Genomic DNA, 25,204 nt, shown 5'->3' with positions numbered 1-25,204 from the left:
TAACTTGAAACGCATTCGCAATCATGAACTGCGCTGAAGATCTTCTCACTCTGGGTTGGAAGGAAAAGAAAACACAATTTCGAGTTATGTGTTTCCTGATAAGGTCGCAGTAACTGGAGTAGCCAAAGAAGGGAGGGGGGCTTCAACCTCTCCCCCCTTTTCACCCCGAGGAAAATTTCTGGCTACGCCCGTCCTTGCAGTCCTGAAAACACCTGCAAGGCAATCTCCGTTCAGAGCTCAACCTACCTATACTTTCATACAGGGATCAAGCCTTAATCTTCGCGATAGTAAACAAGAAGCCTTTTGTTCACAAGCGCGCTTTACCATTGAAGAGTGGCGTTCGAGCTTATCTCGGTACAGCATGAGATTGGCTAGCGTGTGTCAGCCAGCATTCACTGAGTCTGCTGGAAAGCGAATGTAAACTATTGTAGAATTCTGGCGCCGTACCTAAGTGATTTTGTGGTGTTTCTTCTCGGGCTTTTGTGAGCAGTCCGCGCAAGTGTGCGCGCATGTGCGCCATCTAATGGGGTTTACCTTTTCCACACATTTTTTGTAATAAATTCAGTTTCAAGTTAGCGCTCGTTGTGTCCACTATTTTTCGTCTGTCCTTGTTTTAACGCGATAGCGTTAAAGAGCTCGTATCACAGAAATTCCGCCGTCGGCGTCGGTGACGGCGCCGTTGGTTGTGAGCGAAAAATCATCATCTTGTCCGTGACCTAAAAATCGAAAAAGCTGGAAATAAAATAAATAACAAAAAAGTTGGGTCCAAGTGAGAATCGAACCCAGGCCGACTGCGTGGCAAGTAGGTGTTCTACCACACAGCCACGCCTCTGCTGGGAGCTTCACTTGAAGTAACTTTAATGCTTCACAAAAATACAGTTCCTGTATACAGGTGTCACAGTACGAGATGTAATATCGCAGTAATATTGCATGGTACAAGCGTACATTGCCATCGGGCGTCACACCATGTCAATATCATAGCGACTTGGTGGTTTAAAGACAGCCACCCATTACAAAAGGCACACACATTACTGCGCGTATTCCCTCAAGACCGCGTAGTGGGTGCATCGCAACTTCGAAAAAGTTTCTCGCGCATAAATACTCCTGATTTAAAGCGTGCTACCCATTACATAAAGCACACACCTTAGTGCGCGCATTCTGTTAAACACTCGTAGTGGTCGAAGTACGCACTAGGGGCAGGATATCGCTATCGCGTTCAACTCTTAAAGGCGAAGCTTAAGCGTCCCCCATTTTTTTTTTTTTTTTGGCGCTTTGAAGTTGTTCTGGCGTTAATAGGACTTGAGGCGACTCACGTGGACGATTTCCCTACCACGACGACGTAAGTCGTGGGACGGTGTCAAAGGCTCAACCTCATAATTGACTGGAGACGTACAAGCGAGAATACGGTAGGGCCCGCGATATCGGGCCAGTAATTTCGACGAAGGTCCAGGAGTGTTCAATGGAATCCGAAGCCGAACCAGGGCACCTGTCGTGAAAGTAGGGAGAGGTCGGTCAGTGTCGCGCCTTAGCTTCTGGCGGCCTTGGTCCTCGGTTGTCAGCGAACGGGCCAATTGCCTGCAATCTTCGGCGTACCTGGCAACGTCAGAAATTGCAGTGTCAGATGAGTCAGGCGTGTAGGGAAGCATAGTGTCCAGCGTGCATGACGGTTCGCGTCCGTACAAGAGAAAGGCGAAAAATCTGTGGTCGCGTGCGTAGCGGTGTTGTATACGCGTACGTGACAAATGGAAGGACAGTGTCCCAATTGGTCTGGTCTGGTACGGTGTACATTGTCAGCATATCGCCGAGAGTGAGATTAAATCGTTCAGCGAAGCCATTCGTTTGCGGGTGACATGCAGTCGTCATGCGATGAACGATGTTGCACTGAGCGAGCAAGGCTTGAATAGCGTCAGACAGGAAAACACGCCCTCTGTCGCTCAAAAGTTCACGGGGAGCAAAGCAATCCACAACGTTGGTGGCAGCCACGGGACCCGAGCTTGCGCTTGCTTGGATTTTGGCCCCTTGACGTTCCTCGTCGTTCCTTCACGTTTGTACGTGAATAAACTACGTGACAAACTCTTTTCTTTTCTTTTCTTTCTTTTCTTCTTTCTTTTTTTCTTTCTTTCTTTCTCATTGCACAATGCTCCCTCCTAACCGTTTCCTTCCTCCTAATAATAAGCTTGAATAAGTTCATCTACTAAGGAAGTTCGTAAGAACAAAAACCTGACAAATAGCGACGCGTAACACTTTGACCACCTATCAGGAAAAAAGAAGGGGGGGGGGGGGTGCTGTTGCTAACGGGAACGTTCGTGAAATCGGTTCCAGGTGAGACGCAAGCTTCGGGCCAAGTTCAACCTGCCGACTTACTCGATAATGATCAAGCCGTTCTTCCTGATCCCCGAGCTGCGCGTCCTGTCCACGCACCACGAGAAGCTGAGCCAGAACGGGACCCTCGAGATAACGGTCGTCGAGTGCTCCAGGCTTGTGCTCTGTGAAGGCTCCTTCCAGCTGTACTGCATGATCTCCTTGGGTGAGGAGGAGATGGAACGCTCATTAATCTTCTTTTCTGTTGTTTTTATAGTCCTGTAATTCTTAGTTATCAAAAGTATAACAAAAAAATTACACCATCTCCCACTCGAGGGAACCATGAGGGGATGCGAAGCAGCATTGGGAGCGCACACCAAGTTTCCGTTACGTTCACTCGGCGTTTCCGTTAGTGTGTGAGGTTTGTATTTACTGTTTGTGTTATCATTACGTTGTGTTTGTGCATTGCTTTCCGTTAGCGCCAAGTGTACCAGTGGCGCCGACGTTGACAACTCATCTGAACGGGAGCGAATCGAGAATGACGGAAGCCGACCGAGTGCACGCGCTTATATACACATGAACTGGGGGAGGGAGAGGAGAGAGTGGGTTACAGGCTGTATTTGGCTGCGGCGCGGCTGCATCACGTGGGAGGAGAGGCTGCGCCGCGGCTGCAGCGCGGGAGAGGAGATGAGAGATGTCGACCGAACGCATGCGTAAAGGAGGAGAGTAGGCGCATGCGCAGTGGAGCGCGCACGCCACCACCGACGAGGGACACAGCCCCGAGCAAAAGCTGCTTCGCATCTAAAACAAGACATCTGATATGTACAGGGTCAGCAACATCTCAGCAGGATCAAAGAGCATATATATTACAAGCTACTGCATAACATAAAATTATGGAAACCTCTATTTCACTTATTCATATCATTTTTAGACTGAACACTTCTAATGCGAAAAAAAAAAATTCACGCGTTGCAAATTCTAATGATTAATCACGTATTCCTTATCGCGTGTATCTTACCTCAAGTGAGTCCGACTTAATTTATGTTTATTTGTTGTGCTTCAACTGGATTTTGCACTGTAGAGCCTTAAACAAATGGACTAGTTTGCATTGGTTCTAGAGCATCTTGAAACATAGCACAAAAATTAGACGGGCACTAGAACATAGGACACACCTCAGCACTATGGTGTGTCCCATTTTCCCCTCGTGTTCATGTCGTTTCTGTGCTGTGTTTTAAGATGTTCAAGAATATATTTTGTACGTAATCTTATCCTGCACTGTCATAGCAATATTCCTTAATTTTCGTTTATTTCCTCAAAAGTGAAAGGCTGTAGCATATTTCTATCGCTGCACACTTTTCAGCTCTCTTTTCTTTTCCATCTGTACGCTTGTTGCATTTTGATTGGTCCCGATCATTAGGGCTAGTCGAGTCGTTTTTCTTCCTCACTCAAATCCTAACTCCATGTAATCATGCACGTTCCGTACATTCTAATTTCGAAAGAAATTCCTCGGACTAAATGCACAAATGCTTGTCTTGTCAACGGCCCTTGTCACTGGTCGGCTGTGTACACCCTCGCAATTACTTAATAACATTGCGCGAGCGTTGACCCCTGGACATGGCAGCGCCTAATATAGGCGAAAAAATTGGCCGCGTATCTACGTGTTCCGCTGCAAAAGCCGTGTAAAGACGATAGAGGAGGCGCTGCGTGAGATATGCACGCCATCTGGCAATACGTCGGGAAACATGAGCTTGTGCAGAGGGTTTCCTTCCTCCGTGGCAGAGGGCGTTCGTCGGCGCGCATAGGCATTTTCAGCGCAGCCGCATTTTCAGCGCAGATTAAGGAACTAGGGTCTTTAGAATTACGTATCTATGTATTTTCTATTAAAGGAACACACCACCTAATACCTACCTAGTAATGTTGCGCCTCAGATATGCGTAATATTTACTTTTTGATCGACAACGTTCCAAGCATGAACAGCCGTACCAGTTCAAGATGGGTGGGCGGTAAGCAAGTGATTCAACTTTGGCCGGGTCGCTGAATCGGGTGACAGACAGACAAACAAAAAGACAAAAAGACAGATAGACAGACTAACAGACCAAAATTTCTGCGTTTAAGTTCCCCAAGAGAGACTATCGTCTTTAAAAGAGCGAGATTCCCCGCATGATGCGCAAGCGCGTGAGAGCATACTTGTGCACGAGCGCCGCATGATCAAGATGCATATGCGCATTGTCAGCCTTATTAGTGCGATCATGCGTTCAGAAAGCCAGCGTGACGCTAATCGTCGCACTGCCGACCTCGCTGCTTCTCGACGATAATAGAAACTGCCGGATCCTGGAGTCGACGCTCATGCGATATTATTTTTAAAAAAATGTAATGGTGTGCGCCAATAATGTATGTTCGCGATCATCAACGAGCCTTTTCGCGAAATTTATCTTCGCCACAGACGAGTTGGAGTGGATTGACATGGACGAAGTGCTGGGGACGCCGTGGCAGAACATTTCCCTCGAGCTGTGTAAGCCGGTCGGCACAGCCGTCGGAGTCGAATTCAGGAACGTAAGAACTCTTGGAACATATCATCACCGCATGTGCATTACAATGTTTCAAACTACGCATCCAAAAAATCTCAATGAATGTTTGTGTTTTTATAACTTGTCATGAATGCCCCCGTAATACTGGCATCATCGATGTGATACACATAGTGCCTGACTAATGAAACCGACGGACAGTTAAGCCAAGGGAAACAGAGAGACATTATTTGTCGTTTCTTAACTGTATTTCATTGATTCTCACTTAAACAGAAAGAAATTTAAGTGGACGAAAAACCACCCTTTCCGTCGGTGAGATCCGAAACCACAACCTTCGAATGTTTTGTTGGCTCGGATCCCACCGACGAAAAGGGTGATTTCTCGTCCACTTTAATTTCTCTCAATTTAAGTGAGAATCGTTAAAATACAGTTAAGAGACCACAAATAATGTCCCTATGCTTTCCTTGGCTTAACTGTCTGTCGGTTTCATTAGTTGTGTATGATTCAGAAAACGAGCCGCTCGGAGAACTGCCTTACTTTCGCACATACTGCCTGAGCCTTTCAGAAAAAAATCCGGCAGATCCCACGCACTGTGGGAATCGATGTAATGCGAAGCAGCCAGCAAAGAGCTGCATACATCGCTTTGTTTATTTTCGAGCCAAATGAAATCATTCATGCCATGGCATCTAGTTCAACATATATCGCATGTTTGCCATGCACGCGTGCATGCACAATGTGATATACTCCATGCCAATGAAACGTATATTCTGGTGTATACACTGCACGACCGGTCATTTATGTTCATCACGCACTCCTGTCATGCCATACCAATTTTGGTATATATCGAGTTATCTAAACGGCCGGAAGCGCACCATAACAGTGTCATGTAAATCATACCGTACGTGACATGCATAACATAATTCGCATGTTAGGACCTATCATATAAGTTCGTCATACAGTCACATCGCACAATACCAGTTTTGGTGTATATCAAACGAGCGAAAAGGCCGTGAGTCCACCATGAGCGTGGCATGTAAATCATGCCATACATGACATGCATGTCATGGTTTTCATGTTACCACCTGTCATTTATGTTCGTCATACATTCGCGGCACGCAATGCCAATTTTGGTGTATATCAAGCTAGCGAAATGGCCGCGATCGGACAATGAGCGTGGCATGTAAATCATGCCGTAAATGATATGCATATCATAATTTTCAAGTTACCACCCGTCATATATGTTTGTCATACAGTCACGTTGCGCAATACCAATTTTGGTGTATATCAAGCGAGCGAAACGGCCGCGAGCGCATCATGAGCGTGGCATGTAAATCATGTCGCACATGACTTGCTTGTCATGATTTTCATGTTACCACCTCTCATTTACGTTCGTCATACAGGTGCGTCGCGCAATACCAATTTTAGCGTATATCAAGCTAGTGAAACGTCCGCGAATGCACCATGAGCGTGGCATGTAAATCATGACATGCATGTCATGGTTTTGATGTTACCACCTGTTATTCATGTTCTTGATACAGTCACATCGGGCAATACCAATTTTGGTGCATATCAATCTAGCGAAACGGTCGCGAGCGCACCATGAGCGTGCCATGTAAATCATGTTCTACATGACACGCATGTCATGATTTTCATGTTACCACCTCTAATTTACGTTCGTCATACAGTCGCGTCGTGCAATACAAATTGTGGTGTATATCAAGCCCGCGAAACGGACGCGAATGCACCATGAGCGTGGCATGTAAATCATGACATACATGACATGCATATCATGGTTTTCATGTTACCACCTGTTATTCATGTTCTCCATACAGTCACATCGCGCAATACCAATTTGGGTGTATATCAACCTAGCGAAACGGCCGCGAGTGCATCATGAGCGTGGCATGTAAATTATGTCGTGCATGACACGCCTGTTATGATTTTCATGTTACCACCTCTAATTTACGTTTCTCATACAGTCTCGTCGCGCAATACCAATTTTGGTGTATATCAAGCCTGCGAAACGGCCGCGAATGCAGCATGAGCGTGGCATGTAAATTATGACATACATGACATGCATATCATGGTTTTCATGTTACCACCTGTTGTTCATGTTCTTCATACAGTCGCATCGCGCAATACCAATTTTGGTGTATATCAACTTAGCGAAACGGCCGCGAGTGCGTCATGAGCGTGGCATGTAAATCATGACGTGCATGACACGCATGTCATGATTTTCATGTTACCGCGTGTCAGTTATGTTTGTCATGTCGAAATGTCTCGTCATAATAGTTTTTGTATATATCCATTCATTTAAACGGCCGCGAGCGCCCCGAGACCATGTCATGCAAATCATGTCGCACATGACATGCGTGTCATGATTTGCGCGTTAGGACGTCGTTATGTTCGCCGTGAATTCTTGTCACGTCATACCAGTTTTGGTATATATGAAATCAACGGAATGGCCGCAAGAGCCCCAAGGCCGTGGAATGTAAATCATGATGTTCATGACATGCATGTCATGATTTTCATGTTATGACCTGTCATTTATGTTCGTAATACGGTCATGTTATTCCATACAAATTTTGGTATACATCCGATTAACGAAACGGCCAGGAGAGCACAAAGTCGTAGGCGGCTAGATAGATAGATAGATAGATAGATAGATAGATAGATAGATAGATAGATAGATAGATAGATAGATAGATAGATAGATAGATAGATAGATAGATAGATAGATAGATAGATAGATAGATACGCTCAAACTCGCAGAAGTTCGCTAAGAAATGCTTCGCATTTAAAAAGCGCATTCTTTCGCTAACAGCCATTCGACACGCTAGCAGCACATGTCATAGCCGTGCTATGTGCCACTCTGGTCGCTAGAAGGATGTAAGGATTAAAGTTTGGCCACCAGCAGCGTAGCCAGACAATTTTTTTCAGGGGGGGGGGTCTGTCGCGACCCTACTTTGAGTGTGCGTGTGCGTGAGTGCGTGCGTGTCTGCATGTGTGTGTGTGTGTGTGTGTGTGTGTGGTGTGTGTGCGTGCGTGCGCGCGCGCGCGCGCGCGTGCGTATATATATATATATATATATATATATATATATATATATATATATATATATATATATATATATATATATATATATATATATCGCGCGCGCGCGCGCGTGCGTATATATATATATATATATATATATATATATATATATATATATATATATATATATATATATATATATATATATATATATATATATTACCTATACATAAAAAGTTTTAGAATATCATGCGTGTGGACGGGGGGTGTTTAACCCCCTAAACCCCGGCGATTAAGGATAATGTGTCACCTCTGACTTCACGGGCACTATTTTCCCACTTCGAGAGAGGTATGTGGTTTCAGTGTATACCCATGCATTAATTTGGTTTTCGTAGATCCTTTTCGTTGAACATAAGTGCTACAGTGTACTTCACAGCAAGAACGCCCTGCACAAGTTCGCATGCAGGTCTATCCCTGCGCAGCTGTGACGTCATGTCACAACTCACATGCAACACCGCATCACGTGTGACCTCACGTGGTCTTCTTGCTTTAAGAAGTTGAAATACCTCCAGCCACAAATTCTTGGAGGAAACCCGACGTTTCGAGACCGGCTTGGTCTCTTCTTCAGGGGTGACTGTGCTGATCAGGGAGGCTTCGTCGCAGCTTGTTTTTGGTTCCGCCTTTCTCTTTCCCTCACGTTCCGGAGGCCGTGCACGGCCTCCGGAACGTCCTCCGGAACGTGAGGGAAAGAGAAAGGCGGAACCAAAAACAAGCTGCGACGAAGCCTCCCTGATCAGCACAGTCACCCCTGAAGAAGAGACCAAGCCGGTCTCGAAACGTCGGGTTTCCTCCAAGAATTTGTGGCTGGAGGGATTTCAACTTCTTAGTTCTTCCACCCAGCCAGACAGACTTCTGTCGAAATGTTTACATTTAAGTCTTCTTGCTTTGCATATCAGAAAACGGTCGAAGGGAGACGCCGCGAAGTCGTCTACGTCGAGAGCCTCGCTCGCAACTCTCCGCTCGCCGCCGGCGGGCTTCAGATGGTAAGAGCGCACAGACCACTTCAGTTTCAGTTTGTTAATATAAGTTGAACGTGGAAGAATTAAGTACAGGTAGTACGCGGACGAGGGTGCCAAGGAAAGTCTAACGACTGCAACAGGACCCTCGAGTCTGCAACTTGGATTATTCGAATCTTTGAGTATGCAGTGAAATTGCCAATTTACTGCAATGTAATAACGTCAGGACGCCTTCAAGAATGCCGCGCAGGATGCATTTTTCGCTATAAAAGGAACTCAACATTATTGCTGGCATTCCTAGCGTAAGAATGTATTAGCTTGTCAGTGGCAAATGGCAATAATGAAATAATTGTGAATTCGGGAAGCTTGACTTGCAGGATGCGGTAAGAAATACTAGGCCTTTATTTTATCGCTTATGGCAGCTGGTAGTTTTGGGTCCCACTCGCACTATAGGTTGCGACGGGATGAGTCAGCAAAAATTAACGTCAGCGTTCGATTGGTGCACGGTATTTCCATCTTTATTAGCATTTCGAAAGTGGAAATTGCGCACGAATAGACTGACTGTTCTCCCATCCCGGTCTTCAGGGCGACTTGATTGCCACCATCGATGGAATCCGTATCGTCGACTTCAAGCAAGCCGCCAAGGTCCTTTCTAAAGCCGGACAGCTGTGAGTGCCTATTAGGCATTGTCGTGTGGTAGTCACTTTGCTGCATAGACTTACGCAGCAGAAAACTGGCAAGCGTCCAACGTGTATTCAATTATATCTTGCCTTTGTGTACTTCGTGAGAGGGGACACTTAAACAAAGCTTACAAACTCTGTAACCACACGTTTCTCCTTAGTGCGTGCGTGCGTGGGAGTGCAACTTTGATTATTCATATATCTGAGTATGGAGTGAAATTGCAAATTTACTGCAATGTAACAGCGTTCTTCGTCTCTGCGAACACCGATGAACTGACCGCTCATTTCAGGGTCATCATGAACGTCCAGAGAAAGAAGGATTTCAAGTGGGACAAGAAAATGGCTCTCAGCTTCTCAACGCCGTCAGAATACGTGCGTTCCCCATTACGCTTCACCGCGGCTCGGGATGTTCAATCCTAATCAGTGCATCCGCTGTACAAAGCGGAAAAGCGCAGAGTGTAGTTAAAATTTAGAGCCATTTAATCGCAAAAACCTCTTAGGCTAAAGAATTGTTGGTAATAGAAAACTACAGCTAATCCTGATGCAAGCGAAGAGAGCTGTGGTGCATGCCAAGAACACTTCAGATATAAAAGCTTTGTGAACAGCCCAGGACACGCAAAATTTTTAGCTATTTTCTTTTCTTTCTTTCCTTTTCAAATGCTGCCGCAACGAGTCGTTAAACACGAATACATCACTGAAAAATAACCTGTATATAACGTTCCGGAATTACTTATAGGGTTATGAGGGGCGCCACAGTGTAAGGTTCCGGATTAATTTCCACAACGGTGAGGGTTACTGACAATTTTTTTTTCCCCCATTTAATTGTGACCACCTCGTCCAGAGATCGAACCTGCGGCTTTACGCTCAGCCGCAGAGCACGACAGCTTCATAGCCGCATTCGTAATTATACTATTGCGCTGCGAAGTATCCGTTTGTGTATGAGGGCAGTATGTGACGAATTACAGGCGACGCGCGAGACAGTAGAGACCCAACTCGTCCAGTGTCTCAATTTCTTCATGTTCTACATTGTACTTTAATGCCTCGCAGCTCAAGCAAGAGATCCGGCATAGCTCCACGAAAGAGTACTGGTTCACTGCTACACTTTACTTTATCCAACACGCTATCTGTACACCGTTTCTCGAGAGAGTTCAGGCTCCAGTCGAAGATCAGTGTTTAACGAATATTATTCATTTTGAGCATCAGCACGTAACGAATGCGCGCTTAACGAATGTTCGATATAGCGAAGACATTTTCTCGTCAGACTCAGCTTAATTATAACGATGTTACACTGTAACCTGCACTGCATATCAAAATAGCGCCACAGATAGCCCTGCAACGCAAGACGCCTCTCGCTTTCCTAAGCGTCCAATCATCAGGTGTGTGGCTGGAGCTCTGCGAAAATGCCCGGCAAAACCACGGAGCAGGCTTAAAACTACTGATAGAGACGAGGTCAAAACTGATAAAAATGAGATGTCAAGTGAGAGCCGAAAAAACGTCATTCAGTGATAAATCGAACATTCTTGGTGCGGATCCGCGCAGGAGGACCATACGCTGACTCAGGAAGACAAAACGAAGATAAGTAACAAGACTACCGATTTCAGTAAGTGTGCGCATTTGGCAATTATGTGCCTGCTTTAGAGCGATTGGCCAACGACTAAAGTATGACGTAGGACAAGCGGTCTTTAACGAGTTCTTGCCCTTCTTTATTTTCGGACATTAAGTTTCTGAATAAATCTCGGCCACACAATTTTGAGAAATAGAAAATCGAAAAATTAATTACGAGACGGTACTCGCAGAAAGTGTCATGTACAGCACATTCCTGAAGCTAATCCATGGTCCAAGTCAGACTTGTACACGTTATTGAAAAAAAGAAAAGTAACCGATTACAATTAGTTACTTCACTACAATTACATTTACCGATTACACCAATTACAATTACAGCCTCACAAAAAGTAATCAAAAAATTACTTTAACGTAATCGGAAAATTACTTTATCGTAATCGATTACTTCCTGAGTTACTTTCAATACAACTTTTTTAGCGTAGCATACCTTGCCACCGGTAAATCGAGTCGGGAAAAATCGGTACCTACAGTCAGGCCCGTAACTAGGGGGGGGTTGAGGGGGTTCTGACCCCCCCCGAAATTTTTTTGATGCTTTAAGTTTTCGGGTGATACTAAAATATTTACACGCCTTCACAGCGACCACCAGCTGCCAAAGTTACACTGCAACTTTCCTGGCATTGCTTCCCTCTTCTTCCTTTCTTCAAACCTACCCTTTTACCAGAACACCTCAGCGCTCCCTCCCTCGCACCTGCCCTATTTGTACAGCTTTGCACTTCGCCCTCGCGTTCCTTCGTCTTTCACCCCGTAGCAGCTCCTTTATTGATTCCAGATGCTTTCCTTGTGCATTGCCGCTGGAGAAGTTATCCGTCTGTGCGGACCGCACGTGTCGGCTTTGGGTTCCTACGAAAAGCGCGTCTCCTTCTGTGAAGGTAAACAGTTCGACAGCAACGGCAACACCAACACGACGTGCGCAAATTTGCCAGGGAACGAAACCCCTAAGCGGAAAAACTCAGCGGCGCATTCCGAGGACGCAGGCTGCAGGGTAAACTTTTCTCAAACTGTAGTCCTCGCCACCGAAACGAATCATCGAAGATGACATCTACTGAAAGACTGGCATATCCGAGCAACTTCGAACAACCTTAACCACACGCAAGGAAATCTACCTCTTCTGTACACAGAAGGTATATGCGCCTCCCTACAAAGCGCACAAAGCGAGGATACAGCTGGCACACAATCCGGCACCAGCGGTCAACTTTCACAGGAGAGAAAACGCCGCCAAGCTGGGCTGCGCGCGGGAGTACAGAGGCTGACGTCACAGCCTACAAAGTGCATTTTTGGGGGGTCACGGCTATTTAATTAGCGCAGCCCAGAGAGAATTATGCAGGCGCCCAGGGAGCCGTCTGTGAAAAGGTGACTTTTTCACAGGAACGGAGCAACACCTCCTTTCTGGACTGTACCACGGGAGTGCAAATGTCTCGGCAGTGCATTCTTGGGGGTTCACGTATATTAAGGGGAGTATGCAGTGCCCATGGAGTCTTCTGTGAAAAGGTCTTTAAGTAGCGTTAATCCAGTTTGCTGCAGCTGGAGTACAATAATGGGCCTGCATGCACACCAGCTGTAGCGGCGTTCAGAAAACACATGCGCCACGCGGGAGCCGGCGCGTTCATCACACTTCTACATTCTAGCCACTGTAAAGTGGATAAGAGAGGAAGAAAACATCGCCCGCCGTTCACGCCAGGCAGTCGAAGCAGTCGCAAACGTCTTTTTGGAGCCACTGGCCACTTCTGTGTGCGTGCACAGGATTGCGGCAGCAAAATGAAAAGACACTCTGCAACAACGAAGCAAAGGAGTCTTGCGTCTTACTTCAAGAAAGTTCGAACCGATGAAGCGGACGGAGAAGAACCGCCTCCTTCGAAGGATAAAACTTCGCCCTCCTCAGCACTGGTGGAAAGCCAAGCGCGTCCGAACTTCTGTAGCGACTCAGGAGAATGCACCGGTTTATATGAATCACCTGAGAACGAACACAAGCAGGACACCCATGCGCCGCCGGGAAATGATGGTGGCCACAGTGCAACTACTAGTGACCTTTGTTCTACAGTCAACGCTGGGCAAAGTGACGCCTTTACCACTGGGCAATGCCCAAGGAAGGTGAGTGGCATGGCACCTACACATTCTGGTTCGCCTCCCCTCACACGTCTCTGATCTCTTCACTGTCTCTGCTTACGTACGGAACGACCTAACCTGCTGCCATTCCCGTCGCCGACTTCGTGCTGGCGACGCTACAGTGGCAGCTTGTAACACATACATACCGTTTTTGAACCGCGGTTACATTGTGTTACTTCATCAGGAGCCGTTGGTCGCGGTGTCCCCGGCTTTGGTGGTGCTATTGTCCAAACTTATTTCTTGCTTTAACCAGAATTTGAGGTTGACATACCAATTTCTTTATTTGGGTACAAATAATTGAAAAGTACCATCGAATTATTACAAGTAAGCGATGTACTTGTTTTATTCACGAAAATAAGCCAGTATAAATCTTAAAAAATGGCAGCCGTTCTACACGCAAACCCCCCCCGAAAAAATTTCCTGGGTACGGCCCTGCCTACAGTACCTACACGTACGTACCTTATACTTTCGTCAAAGGTTATTTTGTGGCGCACGCTACCGTGTCAAATTTCACAAATATCAGCTTGAAATCTGACAAGAAAACTAGACTTACGTAATTTTGTGATCGATTACAGCAAAAAAAAGGAATTGAATTGCAATGATCGTTACTCTTTGAAGCAAGTAATTGAAACGTTACAAAATTACAGTAAATTCTAATCATTACAACTAATTCATTACTCGTAACGCGTTACGTATACAAGTTTGCGGTGGTACAAGTTTATGTACCAATGCAAAAACTTCCGCGTTGCCCTCGATCAACCTCGGGCTGCGTGCGGTGTGGCACTTGTGGCGCCCTCAAGCGAATTCTCGGCGAACTCCTCGCACGAACTCCAAGATCAGCAACACACGGTGTGCATGGCGATTGCAGGTGTAGTCGAGCGCAAGTTGCTGGGGCTGCCCGAGCTGTCGGCGAAGTCCTACAATTAACACTCGTAATAGGGGGCAGAAACTTTGAGGATACCTAGGAAGCTCGAGAAGAAATTAAGGACTACGTAGCGTACGATGGAACGAAAGATGACAGGTGTAACATTGAGACGGGAAGATAGCAGAGATGAAGACAGGGAGCCGATATTGTAGTAGACAATAAAAAATGGAGCTGGACAGGCCACGTAATTCGTAAGGCATAGAATAACAGAGAGCTGAGCTAGTTGGTAAGTATTCATTCTAAAAAAAATCACAGCATATCCACAGAGTGAATGATGATGAGTGGGCGAAGCTACGGAGGTTCATCGGTAAACCGTGAATCTTCCGTGAATTCTGCCCAGTACATCATCACCGACGTGAGATCGGGCGCGTTTATACTAAAGGTTCGATGAGTTATGACGACTTGCAGCTCACTTTAATTTTACATGTACGCTGTGAATTTTCATTGTTTAGAAAACCATTGCTTTAGAAAACATCTGGCGTCTTTCGTTAAGCAGCTGGCGTCTTTTTGTTTTGCTTTAGAAACATCTGGCGTTCTTTCGTTTTGCTTTTACAAAACATCTGGCGTCTTTCGTTGGTTTATTTCATCAATCAACGGCGTTTTGAACAAAATTTTTATTGTTTAATCACGCACAGGAGAAATCTCACCAGGCACTACCTTGGAGGTAAACAATGGCTGCTAATGGGAATGAGAGACAGAAGAAGTCGGCTTTTAGCTAACACTTACACTTCTACTTCTACTAATGTTTCCTACTGGAACATGCCAATGGCTGCTAATGGGGAATGCGAGACAGACGAATTCGGCTTTTAGTTAACGCGCACGCTGCGAATTTTTTATTGTTCAACAACGCACAGGAAAAATCTCCCACCGGCACCACCTTGGAGGTCAAACCGTAAGACTGGTTACGCACTACGACTACTACGACGACTACGAGGGACAAACAAGGCGTGCAAACAAGGACACAAGAAAGAAGTCAGGACACCACAGACGCCGCGTCAGTGGTGCCGCGCCGGCGTCTGTGGTGTCCTGACTTCTTTCTTGTGTCCTTGTTTGCACGCCTTGTCTTTTTAGAATGAATCGTAAGGCATACACGCCAGAATTTTTTTCGGGTGGGGGGAGTTAAACCATACATTATGTATGTTCGTGCGTATGTGTGCGTGTATATATACACATGCAAAATTGAAAACTTTGCATGTGTGCTAATACAAGCACACATAGAAATATGACTTGTCATTTATGTTCATCATACAGTCATGTTACAACATACCAATTTTGGTGTACATTTGATTAACCAAGCGACCAGGAGAGCACAAAGTCGTAGGCGGCTAGATAGATAGATAGATAGATAGATAGATAGATAGATAGATAGATAGATAGATAGATAGATAGATAGATAGATAGATAGATAGATAGATAGATAGATAGATAGATAGATAGATAGATAGATAGATAGATAGATAGATACGCTCAAACTCGCAGAAGTTCGCTAAGAAATGCTTCGCATGTAACACACCGCTGGATACGCCAATGCCCTGTGGCCAGTTAGAGCGACGGAATGGGCATCAAGAGATAGGAAAGCGCCAACGAAAACGGCAGAAAGTTAGGTACTGTGATGAGATTATAAATATTTAGGCAAGTAGACCCCGTTGTACTTTGGGTGAAATGTAAACACGCTAACCGGGGATGTATTAAGTCTTTGATTGCCAACACACAGTCAAGAGCAGGAGCGTAGCCAGGCCAGAATTTTTTTTTTTTCGGAAGGGGGGGGGTGTTTGAACGTTGTACATTTATCAAAGTGACTTTCACCGCCAGTTTCTTTTTCTGCCTTTTCGAAGATCCAGTCAAGCAATAAGGCAACCACCGTGATTATCGACGCGGATAATTAAACCAGACCGCAGTTTTATTGTAACAGCTGTGCGATCAAAAGCATAACTTTGGTCGTGGTATACGTGTCATTTAATTACTGGACATTTTTTTTTTTTTTTTGTCTAACAACGACGCAGACAGCAGCGACCGTCCGGAGAAGAAAGGCGACAGCGCGGCGATTCTTATCAGAGCCAAGAACAAGGGCTTTCCGATAAAACGTACTACTTACGTTCTCTCCAACCGGGTAGGTTCTTGTTGTTGTTGTTGATGATGTTGTTGTTTTAAAGCAAAGCTTTCTTTGGCTATTCCATCTCATTTGCGCGAACTGCTCTACGGCCTGTACCGGTTCCGCAGACAACGTAATAATAAAATTTTTAAGAATGTGACTTAGCAATTCGATCCTAACACCAGCGTACGATATATTTCGTCGCAAGGTCATTAGCCCGTTTGGTAAGAAGGCCGATCCTTGAGGCATGTGCAGTGTAACATCACCAAACCAGCACAACTAACAGCAACAACCGGTTCATCTCTCCAGCAGCATATCTTCAGCACGTTGACCAGTGAAGCTGTCGCTCGAATTGGGCAGTCCTCCTCCTCCGACTAAATCAAGTGGATCGATCGTGGATATGGTGCAAATGAAAACGACCTTTTTCCAAGACACAGTTTATAGGCCTCTTCGACTTGTCGTCCCAGACTGTCAAGGACTGCCCGGGGCACTGCATACTCCACGCTCACTGGCTGAAAGTGCCACTTCGTGTTGTCGAGTACAGTCAGGGATGGTTAATAGAAAATACCCAGCGTAATCTGACCCCGGTCGCATAGGTCACGAAGGCCCAGATGTGCAGATGTTCGCGTCCTTCTGGGCAGGGGCGTAGCCAGAAATTTTTTTCGGGGGGGGTTCAACCATACTTTATGTATGTTCGTGCGTGCGTTTGTATGTGTGCGTGCATATATACGCAAGCAAAACTGAAAAATTTCGGGGGGGGGGTTTGAACCCCCCCAACCCCCCCCCTTGGCTACGCCCCTGCTTCTGGGGTTGTCACGCAGTGGCTATGCCGCAAATCGCGGCGCGTATGATTAATAGCTTTAAGGCGTTTAATTGAACGCCGAACGAAAGCTGTGCGTCTGCAGATCCCAACAAGTTCATCGGATCAGGTTTTCTTTCTTTTCTTTTTTTTTTTTGTCTTCCCGCAGCAGGTCACGTTCACGCTGTCTTTACAGTGTAAACCATAGTTAACGCGCGACCAAATTATCTCGCACGCAGGAGCCTGTGTTCCTGGAGTCGTTCAGTTTCGAAGTGAAGAATCACTACCGCTTCATCAACGTGGGTGTCTGGAGCAAGGGCCAGATCATTAGCCTGCAAGGTGTCAAGAAGCCCCGCATAGACACCATGCTTGGATACGTGAGTTCGCCGCTATTCTCTCTAGAACAGATTGCGATGTTCACAGTATAGCGTGTGACAGGGGCGTAGCCAGAAATTTTTTCGGGGGGGGGGGGTGTTCAACCATACTTTATGGTATGTTCGTGCGTGCGTTTGTATGTGTGCGTGCCTATATACGCAAGCAAAACTGAAAAATTTCGGGGGGGGGGTTGAACCCCCCCAACCCCTCCCTTGGCTACGCCCCTGGCGTGTGACAACATACCAAAGACCATGATACAAACAATCGCCATTCACCGTAAGGTTTAACGTAATGCATCATGCGATAATAGAACTGCCGCCACAAGCCGCCTAATGTGAACTAAAATCACATTAGGTGGCTTGTCGCATTGCTTACCCCTGGAGAAGACTTAGGCAGCACTTTATAAGCGAAAAAAGAAAAGCGTGTTACGCTGGCACTTCCGATCTTATCTGAACCTTTCGTTGTGCGCGATCACAGACACGCGATATACATTCGGTTAGATATCCGAGTTAAAAGCATTCTTACAGTGCGCGTAACTGTTTTAAATGGGTACTGACACGAAAGTTTTCAGTTTTCTTTTTTGCGTCAGATGAAAGGCCAAGCCCTCAACAGCCTATACATGTGAGTGCATCCTGAAAATGTAAATACAGTGTGTTTTTAAAAGCTAGTTTCGGTTCCTACTGTACCTTTACGTAACAAAACGGTACGAGTTTCTCGTCACGTGCTCGCGCAAGGTATCGTGGCGTTTGCACGGCCGCTCCGCACCATAACTCCGTTGGTGGGGCCATAGAGTTTCCTACAATTACCAAGAGGGAACTCTGGCGCTGCGATCGTTCAGCCACCATGGGAATGATGGGTAGTTAGCCACTGTAGGGTAGTACACGGATTTGCCTAGTCTTCGTGCTTGCGGCTTCGAACGCACTTGTGGCTTTGTTTATTGCTGTGTTGTGGCGTTCGTTTCGGATAAAAGAATGGACTGTTGTGAACTTCGTGACCAGATTTGAATTGGTGAGCCTAAAAAAGTTAAAGTGGTGAACTGGAACTGCTAACTTATGCTGAACATCGCCTTGCGACAAAGCGGATGCAGGCGACGCGTAGCTAAACGGAGCTGAAAGAACGAAGTTCAGACAAATCCGTGTACTACCCATCATTCCAGGGGCGTAGCCAGGGGGGGTTGGGAGGGGGGCTCAACCCCCCCCCCCCGACATTTTTCAGTTTTGCTTGCGTATATATACACGCGCACATACAAACGCACGCACGAACATAGATAAAGTATGGTTGAAACACACCCCCCCCCCCCCCCCCCCCGCCCCGAAAAAAATTTCTGGCTACGCCCCTGCATCATTCCCATGCTGGCTGAAGCGCCATGCGTTGCAGCTCCCATGGACACTAGCGCCAGAGTTCCCTCTGTAGGAAACTCTATGGGTAGGGTGACACGCAAGCGGCCATTTTGGAAGTTTTGGCACCCAACTTCATCACAACTAGCCAGACTGCTGCGTGGTCACCAGAATTAGTACTGTAGCCTGACGTCAAGCTAGTGTCGATGTCGGTAGGTGCGCCATGGTAAAATTGACTTTAATATCAAAATAAAATATCTTATCAGCATTTACTGAGCTTCACACTTACTCAAAGCCGTCTGTGTATACAGGATAATTGTATGGCAGAGTAATGTCACCTTCGAAAAATGGTTTCAGTACCCCTTTAAGGAGGGCTACGTTGATACCTTGCAATAATATTTTGCACACAGACCGCCATCCCCGTGTCCCACGTGCTGGAGGAGTGCCTGAAGACCACCGAAGGCTACCACGGCGAAGTCGTCAAGCTCTTGTGTCCACATTTCACTAGGGTTCCCAAGTAAGCAACCACGAACCTTTGTATGCGTCCGTTAATATTAAATGCGATTATGTTCATAAGTGAACACCGTGACCGAATTTAAGTCAGCTCTGTCACACGTCAGCTATCTCCCTCTTTCAACAGCAAGGAGCTAGATGACTCAAAAGTCCAAGTGAATCTACTGCGCACAATACACGAAGCCGTGGACTAGATCGTTTACAAGTGAGCCCAAGACTGAACTCATCAAGCTTCAATAGCATTTACTTAATCCCACAAAAGCCCCAAATGCGAAACAAAAAAAGAACTATATCGAAATCCGTGATTTCCCGCTGACGTATGGCCCGTGGCACTCGGGTTCCGGCATAAAATTATGAGAAATGGGACTTTAACCTGCATTTTTTTTTCTTAGAATAAACAACCTCATATGTGAAAGTAAAGAAAACATTGTTTTCAAGAAGAGGGCACTAATCTAACCTGATTTAGTATTTTAGCGCGTTTTAAATCGGCTATAACACGCATAAACTTGGCTGCGCGCACAGCGGTGCTTGCTTGAACAGACGCTTAGAACAATAATGAGGGTACTTATGTTGACTTTCTATCGAATTACTTGTCACCCTCCACAGATTTTATGTTGAGACACAATTGAACACCCTGCAGAGGTTTTATTATAAGCTTGGATATAGGTGAGTTTCGGGCACTGCGCAGGGACTTCCACAAGTACGCCACCTTGTCGGGCTTCGACCCGCGTCACTGCTACGGCGACATCACGCTTCGATTCCTGTTCAAGGGCGAGTACAAGGTCAAGGGCGCCCAGCTCAGCTTCGAGCGCACCCGCGAGCACAAGGAGGATGAGCTTGCGGGACCCGTCGTCACTGCCGTCGACGAAACGCGGTGAGCAGCAAAGGAAAACACACGTGATTTGATCTGTTTACTTATTGAGAACAAGCAGTTGCTAGATGTAGGAAGTTGGTTTATTTGCGTGCTCGTTCCCGCAAGATTTCAGGTACTACGCGGAGAATGCGAACGTTTTACGCTTACATAAACGGAATGGTGTTTCACATAAAATCGAAGAAGAGATGAAACGACGTTCCATTTTCATATCTTTAATTTATTTTTAGTTTTATTGTGATCGCAATTATATGGACACCCCAGGCACATTTTAGCCGTCGGCGTCGGCGTCGCCGTGAGCCCCGCGCGTCGTACGCTCTATAGCGTGAGCGAGAGCGTGCTAGGTCGCCGACGATCACTGCTCAAGCGTAGATGCAACGCGCCGGCCGTCTTCTGTATGTTCTTGTGCTTTCTGTATACTTTCGTGTACTTTCTGTATGTTCGTGCGCGCGTTTGAATGTGTGCTTGCATATATACACATGCAAAACTGAAACGTTTCGGGGGAGGGGGGGGGGTTGCACCACCCTGCCTACGCTAGTGGTTCACTGACAGAGGAGATATTGGCTCTACGCAATTCGACCCGGCCAATATGAGGAATCCCTCCCTTCTGGTCTTTTAGCGATCTGGCTATCTCCTCCTGCCCTGCCCTCCTCAGTCATGCCGAAAAGACATTTTGATTCGACAGTGGGCACTTGACTCGCCGTGCAGAACACGGGAGAGGCAATGCTCTGCGAGTCGTGTGGGACAAACCACAATTGCACGGCTATGTTCAACTGTTGGCGCCATTGTGTCATCTTAAGCTATAACAGTTTTGTTTTTCTTTCGTAGATAGAGGTTGCGCGCGTCTTCATTTGAAATTATTTGCATTTATGTGAAAATTTATTGTGCATATATTTACGATGTTGGAGGCCTAAACCTTGTTTCGCCCGTCTATTTTCGGCGTCTAAAACGAGCTTTTTTAATGCCTAAAAATCCGGCATCTAGTTATCACCGCTTAGTTTGCGTTGAAGCGATGGACAGCACGAAGGTCAATTCTTTCGCTGCAGCGGCCGCGTTTCCTTGCGCCAGCGTTGTGTTGAGTTACGCCAGGTCGGATGCTAAATGAGTGAAGCTGCTAGCCTTACTTCTTCCAATTTGTTGCTAAATGCAATTATTGCTTCGCCCTTGCGGCGAAACTGTGACTTTCTTTAATTACACCTACAATTTGATGCGTGAATTTATGCACAGTGCCGTCCAATCTTAGGGTGAACACGGCGCAGCGTGGCTGCTCTCCGCACAGCGCCAGCGCACCTGGCACTTCCGCGCATCGAAGCGTAGCGGCGCATGTGCAGAGGGAAGAGCGAGAGCGACTGTGCGTGGTCTGCAACAGATCTGGACCATTGCCGTGGCGCCGCTCTTGCCTGGCTGAAATAAATCAAGAGTGGCGTGCTCGTGTGCGCCTGCGCCGCTTCGATTCAGTGCGCGGCGCGCGGCCGCGCCGAGTGCAATGGCGCTCCGCGGAGCGCGGCCACGCTGCGCCGTGTTCATCCTAAGAGTGGACGGCACTGTACATATTGAGTTCCGATTTGCAAATGAATCCTTCCAAGCGCTTCAAACGTCCTCACTGACACCGTACACGTCGCCTCATCTGCGAGCAGGCCCACGACTCCAACGTCCGCGAAGTCCTTGTGTCACGATTTCGAGGAAGTCATACTTAAGAAGGCAACGACTTGCAAGTTCTGCAATACCAGGGTACGTATCATCTAATTATGTATACGCTCCCCACCAGATGCAGTCGAGAAATTTTTAGGGGCGAAGCTCCTTAAGCCGTGGGTCGTGCGTCCCCGATGTATGTAGTAGCCACCTCTCGTTTAGTTCGTGGAGTGTCCGCTAGATGGCGGTACTTGTATATGATGAAAACACGGCTCAAGGCCGGCTGGATAACTGCGGACGACGAAGTGGGAAGCTCGAGCAGCAACCACGATTTCTCTGAGGAAGACGACGCTCGGGTCTTCGGTTCTTCGGACGTGTTCAAGGCCGGCTAGATAACTGAGGACGACGAAGTGGGAAGCTCGAGCAGCAACCACGATTTCTCTGAGGAATACGACGCTCGGATCTTCGGTTCTTCGGACTTCAACGCCTGATGCTCACCACCCCTTCACGAAGCGGTTCTGCCAGTCCAATCCCGCCACCCGTTCCTGCAGTGCATACTCCTGTCCACCGCTACAGTCGCCGACTGCGAGGCCTTAGTCCCGAGGCCATCCCTCTGGAACTTCTCCAGCCAAGCCCTACATCAGGAGAAATGGCCACCGCCGGTTGTCGCCTTTGCCTTTACTTCCGCCACACGTTTCGCAATGAATTGGGATACGATAGGGCCTCTCCTGAGTCTTCCTTCCTCCATGGCGGAACTCCACGGTACCTGCGGGTGCACCGCAAAGAACACTCATCGGCGTCTTCACATCATTTCCCACTTCACATCTTCACATTGCTAGCAGAGAACGCCAGCACACGCTCGCCCGAGAACGGCAGTGCCGACGTAGGGCGGATCCCGCCGTCAGGGCTAAGCGAGCAGAGGAAGTGGGATGTGATGTGAAGTGGGCTTTGGTTTCGACGCCGTGTGACACAAGGCCGTGATGATCCAAGGTACGCACAGGTGACGAGTGTGCCCCTTTAGTGGGGCGAATTACTCGTATTCACGGTTTACCGATGATGCCCTCCGGAGCTTCGCCCCACTCATCATCATTCACCCCGTGGATATGCTGTAATTTTTTTACTCGTCACTGACGGCGCACCAGCGCCGTCTCTCGAGCGGGTAATGTACAGTCGTGAACAATTCAAATACGAACAAATTGGGGGCTAACCAATACGCGTTCTTTCGTTTTCGTTTTCTCTAGCTCGCGTGATTTCAGCATAATTTCTGCTTGCACGCTTATTGTGAGGCCTAAACCATCTCTGGAAACCACGTAATCAGCAGTGCGAGATAGTATACTCTCGGGTTATTGCATGCAAAAGCTGTTCTGCGTTGTAATTTCTTGTTTGTGTTTGATTTGTCCATGACTGTATATGCATACCCTCAACAGCAGAATTCGAGAGTTGCCGAAAAATAAACCGCAGAATACAAAGCTTAAAAGACGGAACAACCACTCCCAAAAGCCTTTTTAACAGAGGTTATAACAAGCATGTCGTGTATATACTAACCTAATATTAGCCTTGAGTACATTTTTTGTTGAGACGTAATCGAGTGATGTACGAGCGATTTTTGATAGAGAAGGCAGCCAGCCTGTAAGCATGCGACTGTCGTCTGTCTACTCGTCTTCAGCATTTCTGTTAGCCTTATGTCGGCTCACGTCACGTCTATACTCACGCCTACTCACACACATTTCAACGCACTATGTCGCTAATAAGACACCTCAATACCTATTGAACAGAGGCGTGAGTTATGAAGGGGCTGGTGCCTTCACCTCCCTCCGCAACCTCTTTCACAAGAAGCTCTTGATAAAGATACCTCAGACTCAGATCGGGCCGTGAGTCAGAATCTGAGTGAGCCCGGTTGAGGAAAATCTTGGTGAGTCTTAGTTCGAGTGAGTCCGGATGGGCAAAATTTTGGTGAGACTGAGTTCGAGTGAGTCCAGTCGAAAAAAAAAATTTAGTGACTCTTAGTCTGAGTGAGCCCTAGGCGTAAAACATTTCTTGAGTGAGTCCGAGTGAGCTGCACTTTTTTGCCGACCTATGGTCATGCATAGGTCATCAAAGTTTTAACAAACGAATCCCTGGTAGCAGCTCTGTTGCATGAGCGTTCTCTTTGGCGTTAGTCTAGTTGCAATCATAAAGCTTAGTTAGTTAGCTAGTTGTTTAGTTTGTTTGATTGTTTGTTTGTTTGTAATTCCTGTGGTTGCGCAAGTATTGTACTGACATTTAGAGTATGCAGATTACAAAACGTCACAATCTCGTCGTGTAAACATCACGACGATTTCTTTGCTTCTTTTCTTTCGACACTCAATATTCGATGTCGGTAGTGTTTGCAGAACGAGATACACGACGGCTGTGCTCAAGAGCAACGTACTCCGCAATGAAGGTTAATTGCTTTTTTTAATTTTTCTTTTTTTTCCCTTCTCATGTTCTTATACATCATCAGATCTGGCTCAACAGGGGCATGCGTTGCAAGGTCTGCAGGATGATCATCCACAACAAGTGCCTCGATAAGACTATGCAGATGACCACGTGCAAGCAGTAAGTTGAGGACACGCGGGACTTATGTTTTGCTTACATACATTCAGAATGCCAAGTATACAGCGCCTCTGTCGAAGTTTTACCTTGTACCCGTAACAAAAGTCTTTTTTTTTTTCCTTTTTCGCGAGCCCACCATACTGACGACCCCTATAACATTTCAGGAAAATGTGGCCGGAGGAAGATGCAGAGCCTGTAGCTGGTGAGCGACATTGTTCTCAACGATTTCTTTCTGTCTTTCTTTTTTTTATTGAATAAAGGTTGTGCATACGCAACTTTTTTTTGCTCACAGTTCCAGGCGCCCTTGACACCACCTCGAAGGTGAGAGAACGTCGTGTGTTTAGACTACTTTGTTTCATCGCTTTGCTTATTTTCATCGGTTTTTCCTTGAACACCATGTGCATGATATTTGTACCTGTCTGTATACCAGACTCTCTCACTCTCGAACCCGCGTGTTTAGAGCAAACATATCTCTCCGTAAACGGAAATCTCTTAAACGGAATATCTGCGAAAATGGAAGTGCCGCCTCTAATGTGATTGGTTTCCTACTTAAATTCTGCACCCCAGTTTATCTCTCGGTAAACGGAACTTCTGTTAAGCGAAACACTTTTTTCTGGTCCCTTCAGGTTCCACTTAACGAGAGTGTGCTGTGCACAATCATCCGCCTCGGATGTTACAGTGGTTACTGTGCTCGACTGCTGACACGAAGGTCGCGGGTTCGATCCCGGCCGCGGAGGTCGCATTTCGATGGAGGCGAAATACTAGAGGCCCGTGTACTGTACGATGTTAGTGCACGTTAAAG

At 46.6% G+C, this 25,204-nt stretch overlaps 1 protein-coding gene across 1 annotated transcript in view; it reads left to right on the top strand.

Moving 5' to 3' along the window:
- The window catches only part of LOC119381607 (PDZ domain-containing protein 8-like), a 32,712-nt gene extending 7,673 nt beyond the window's left edge, over window positions 1-25,039 (top strand). The window contains exons 7-20 of the mRNA XM_049412838.1: window positions 2,323-2,527; window positions 4,745-4,854; window positions 8,819-8,905; window positions 9,464-9,546; window positions 9,849-9,930; window positions 11,098-11,158; window positions 16,213-16,319; window positions 17,340-17,477; window positions 19,223-19,329; window positions 20,014-20,199; window positions 21,834-21,927; window positions 24,311-24,405; window positions 24,567-24,604; window positions 25,029-25,039. Of these exons, the coding sequence (XP_049268795.1) occupies window positions 2,323-2,527; window positions 4,745-4,854; window positions 8,819-8,905; window positions 9,464-9,546; window positions 9,849-9,930; window positions 11,098-11,158; window positions 16,213-16,319; window positions 17,340-17,477; window positions 19,223-19,329; window positions 20,014-20,199; window positions 21,834-21,927; window positions 24,311-24,405; window positions 24,567-24,604; window positions 25,029-25,039 (1,404 nt within the window). The remainder of the gene's footprint in view (window positions 1-2,322; window positions 2,528-4,744; window positions 4,855-8,818; window positions 8,906-9,463; window positions 9,547-9,848; window positions 9,931-11,097; window positions 11,159-16,212; window positions 16,320-17,339; window positions 17,478-19,222; window positions 19,330-20,013; window positions 20,200-21,833; window positions 21,928-24,310; window positions 24,406-24,566; window positions 24,605-25,028) is intronic.
- Window positions 25,040-25,204: the final 165 nt, after the last annotated feature.

The sequence above is a fragment of the Rhipicephalus sanguineus genome, chromosome 2 (genome assembly GCF_013339695.2).
Source record: "Rhipicephalus sanguineus isolate Rsan-2018 chromosome 2, BIME_Rsan_1.4, whole genome shotgun sequence".
Lineage (NCBI taxonomy): Eukaryota > Metazoa > Arthropoda > Arachnida > Ixodida > Ixodidae > Rhipicephalus > Rhipicephalus sanguineus.
Note: the sequence above shows the minus strand (reverse complement) of the source record. Positions and strands in the feature narration are given on the sequence as shown.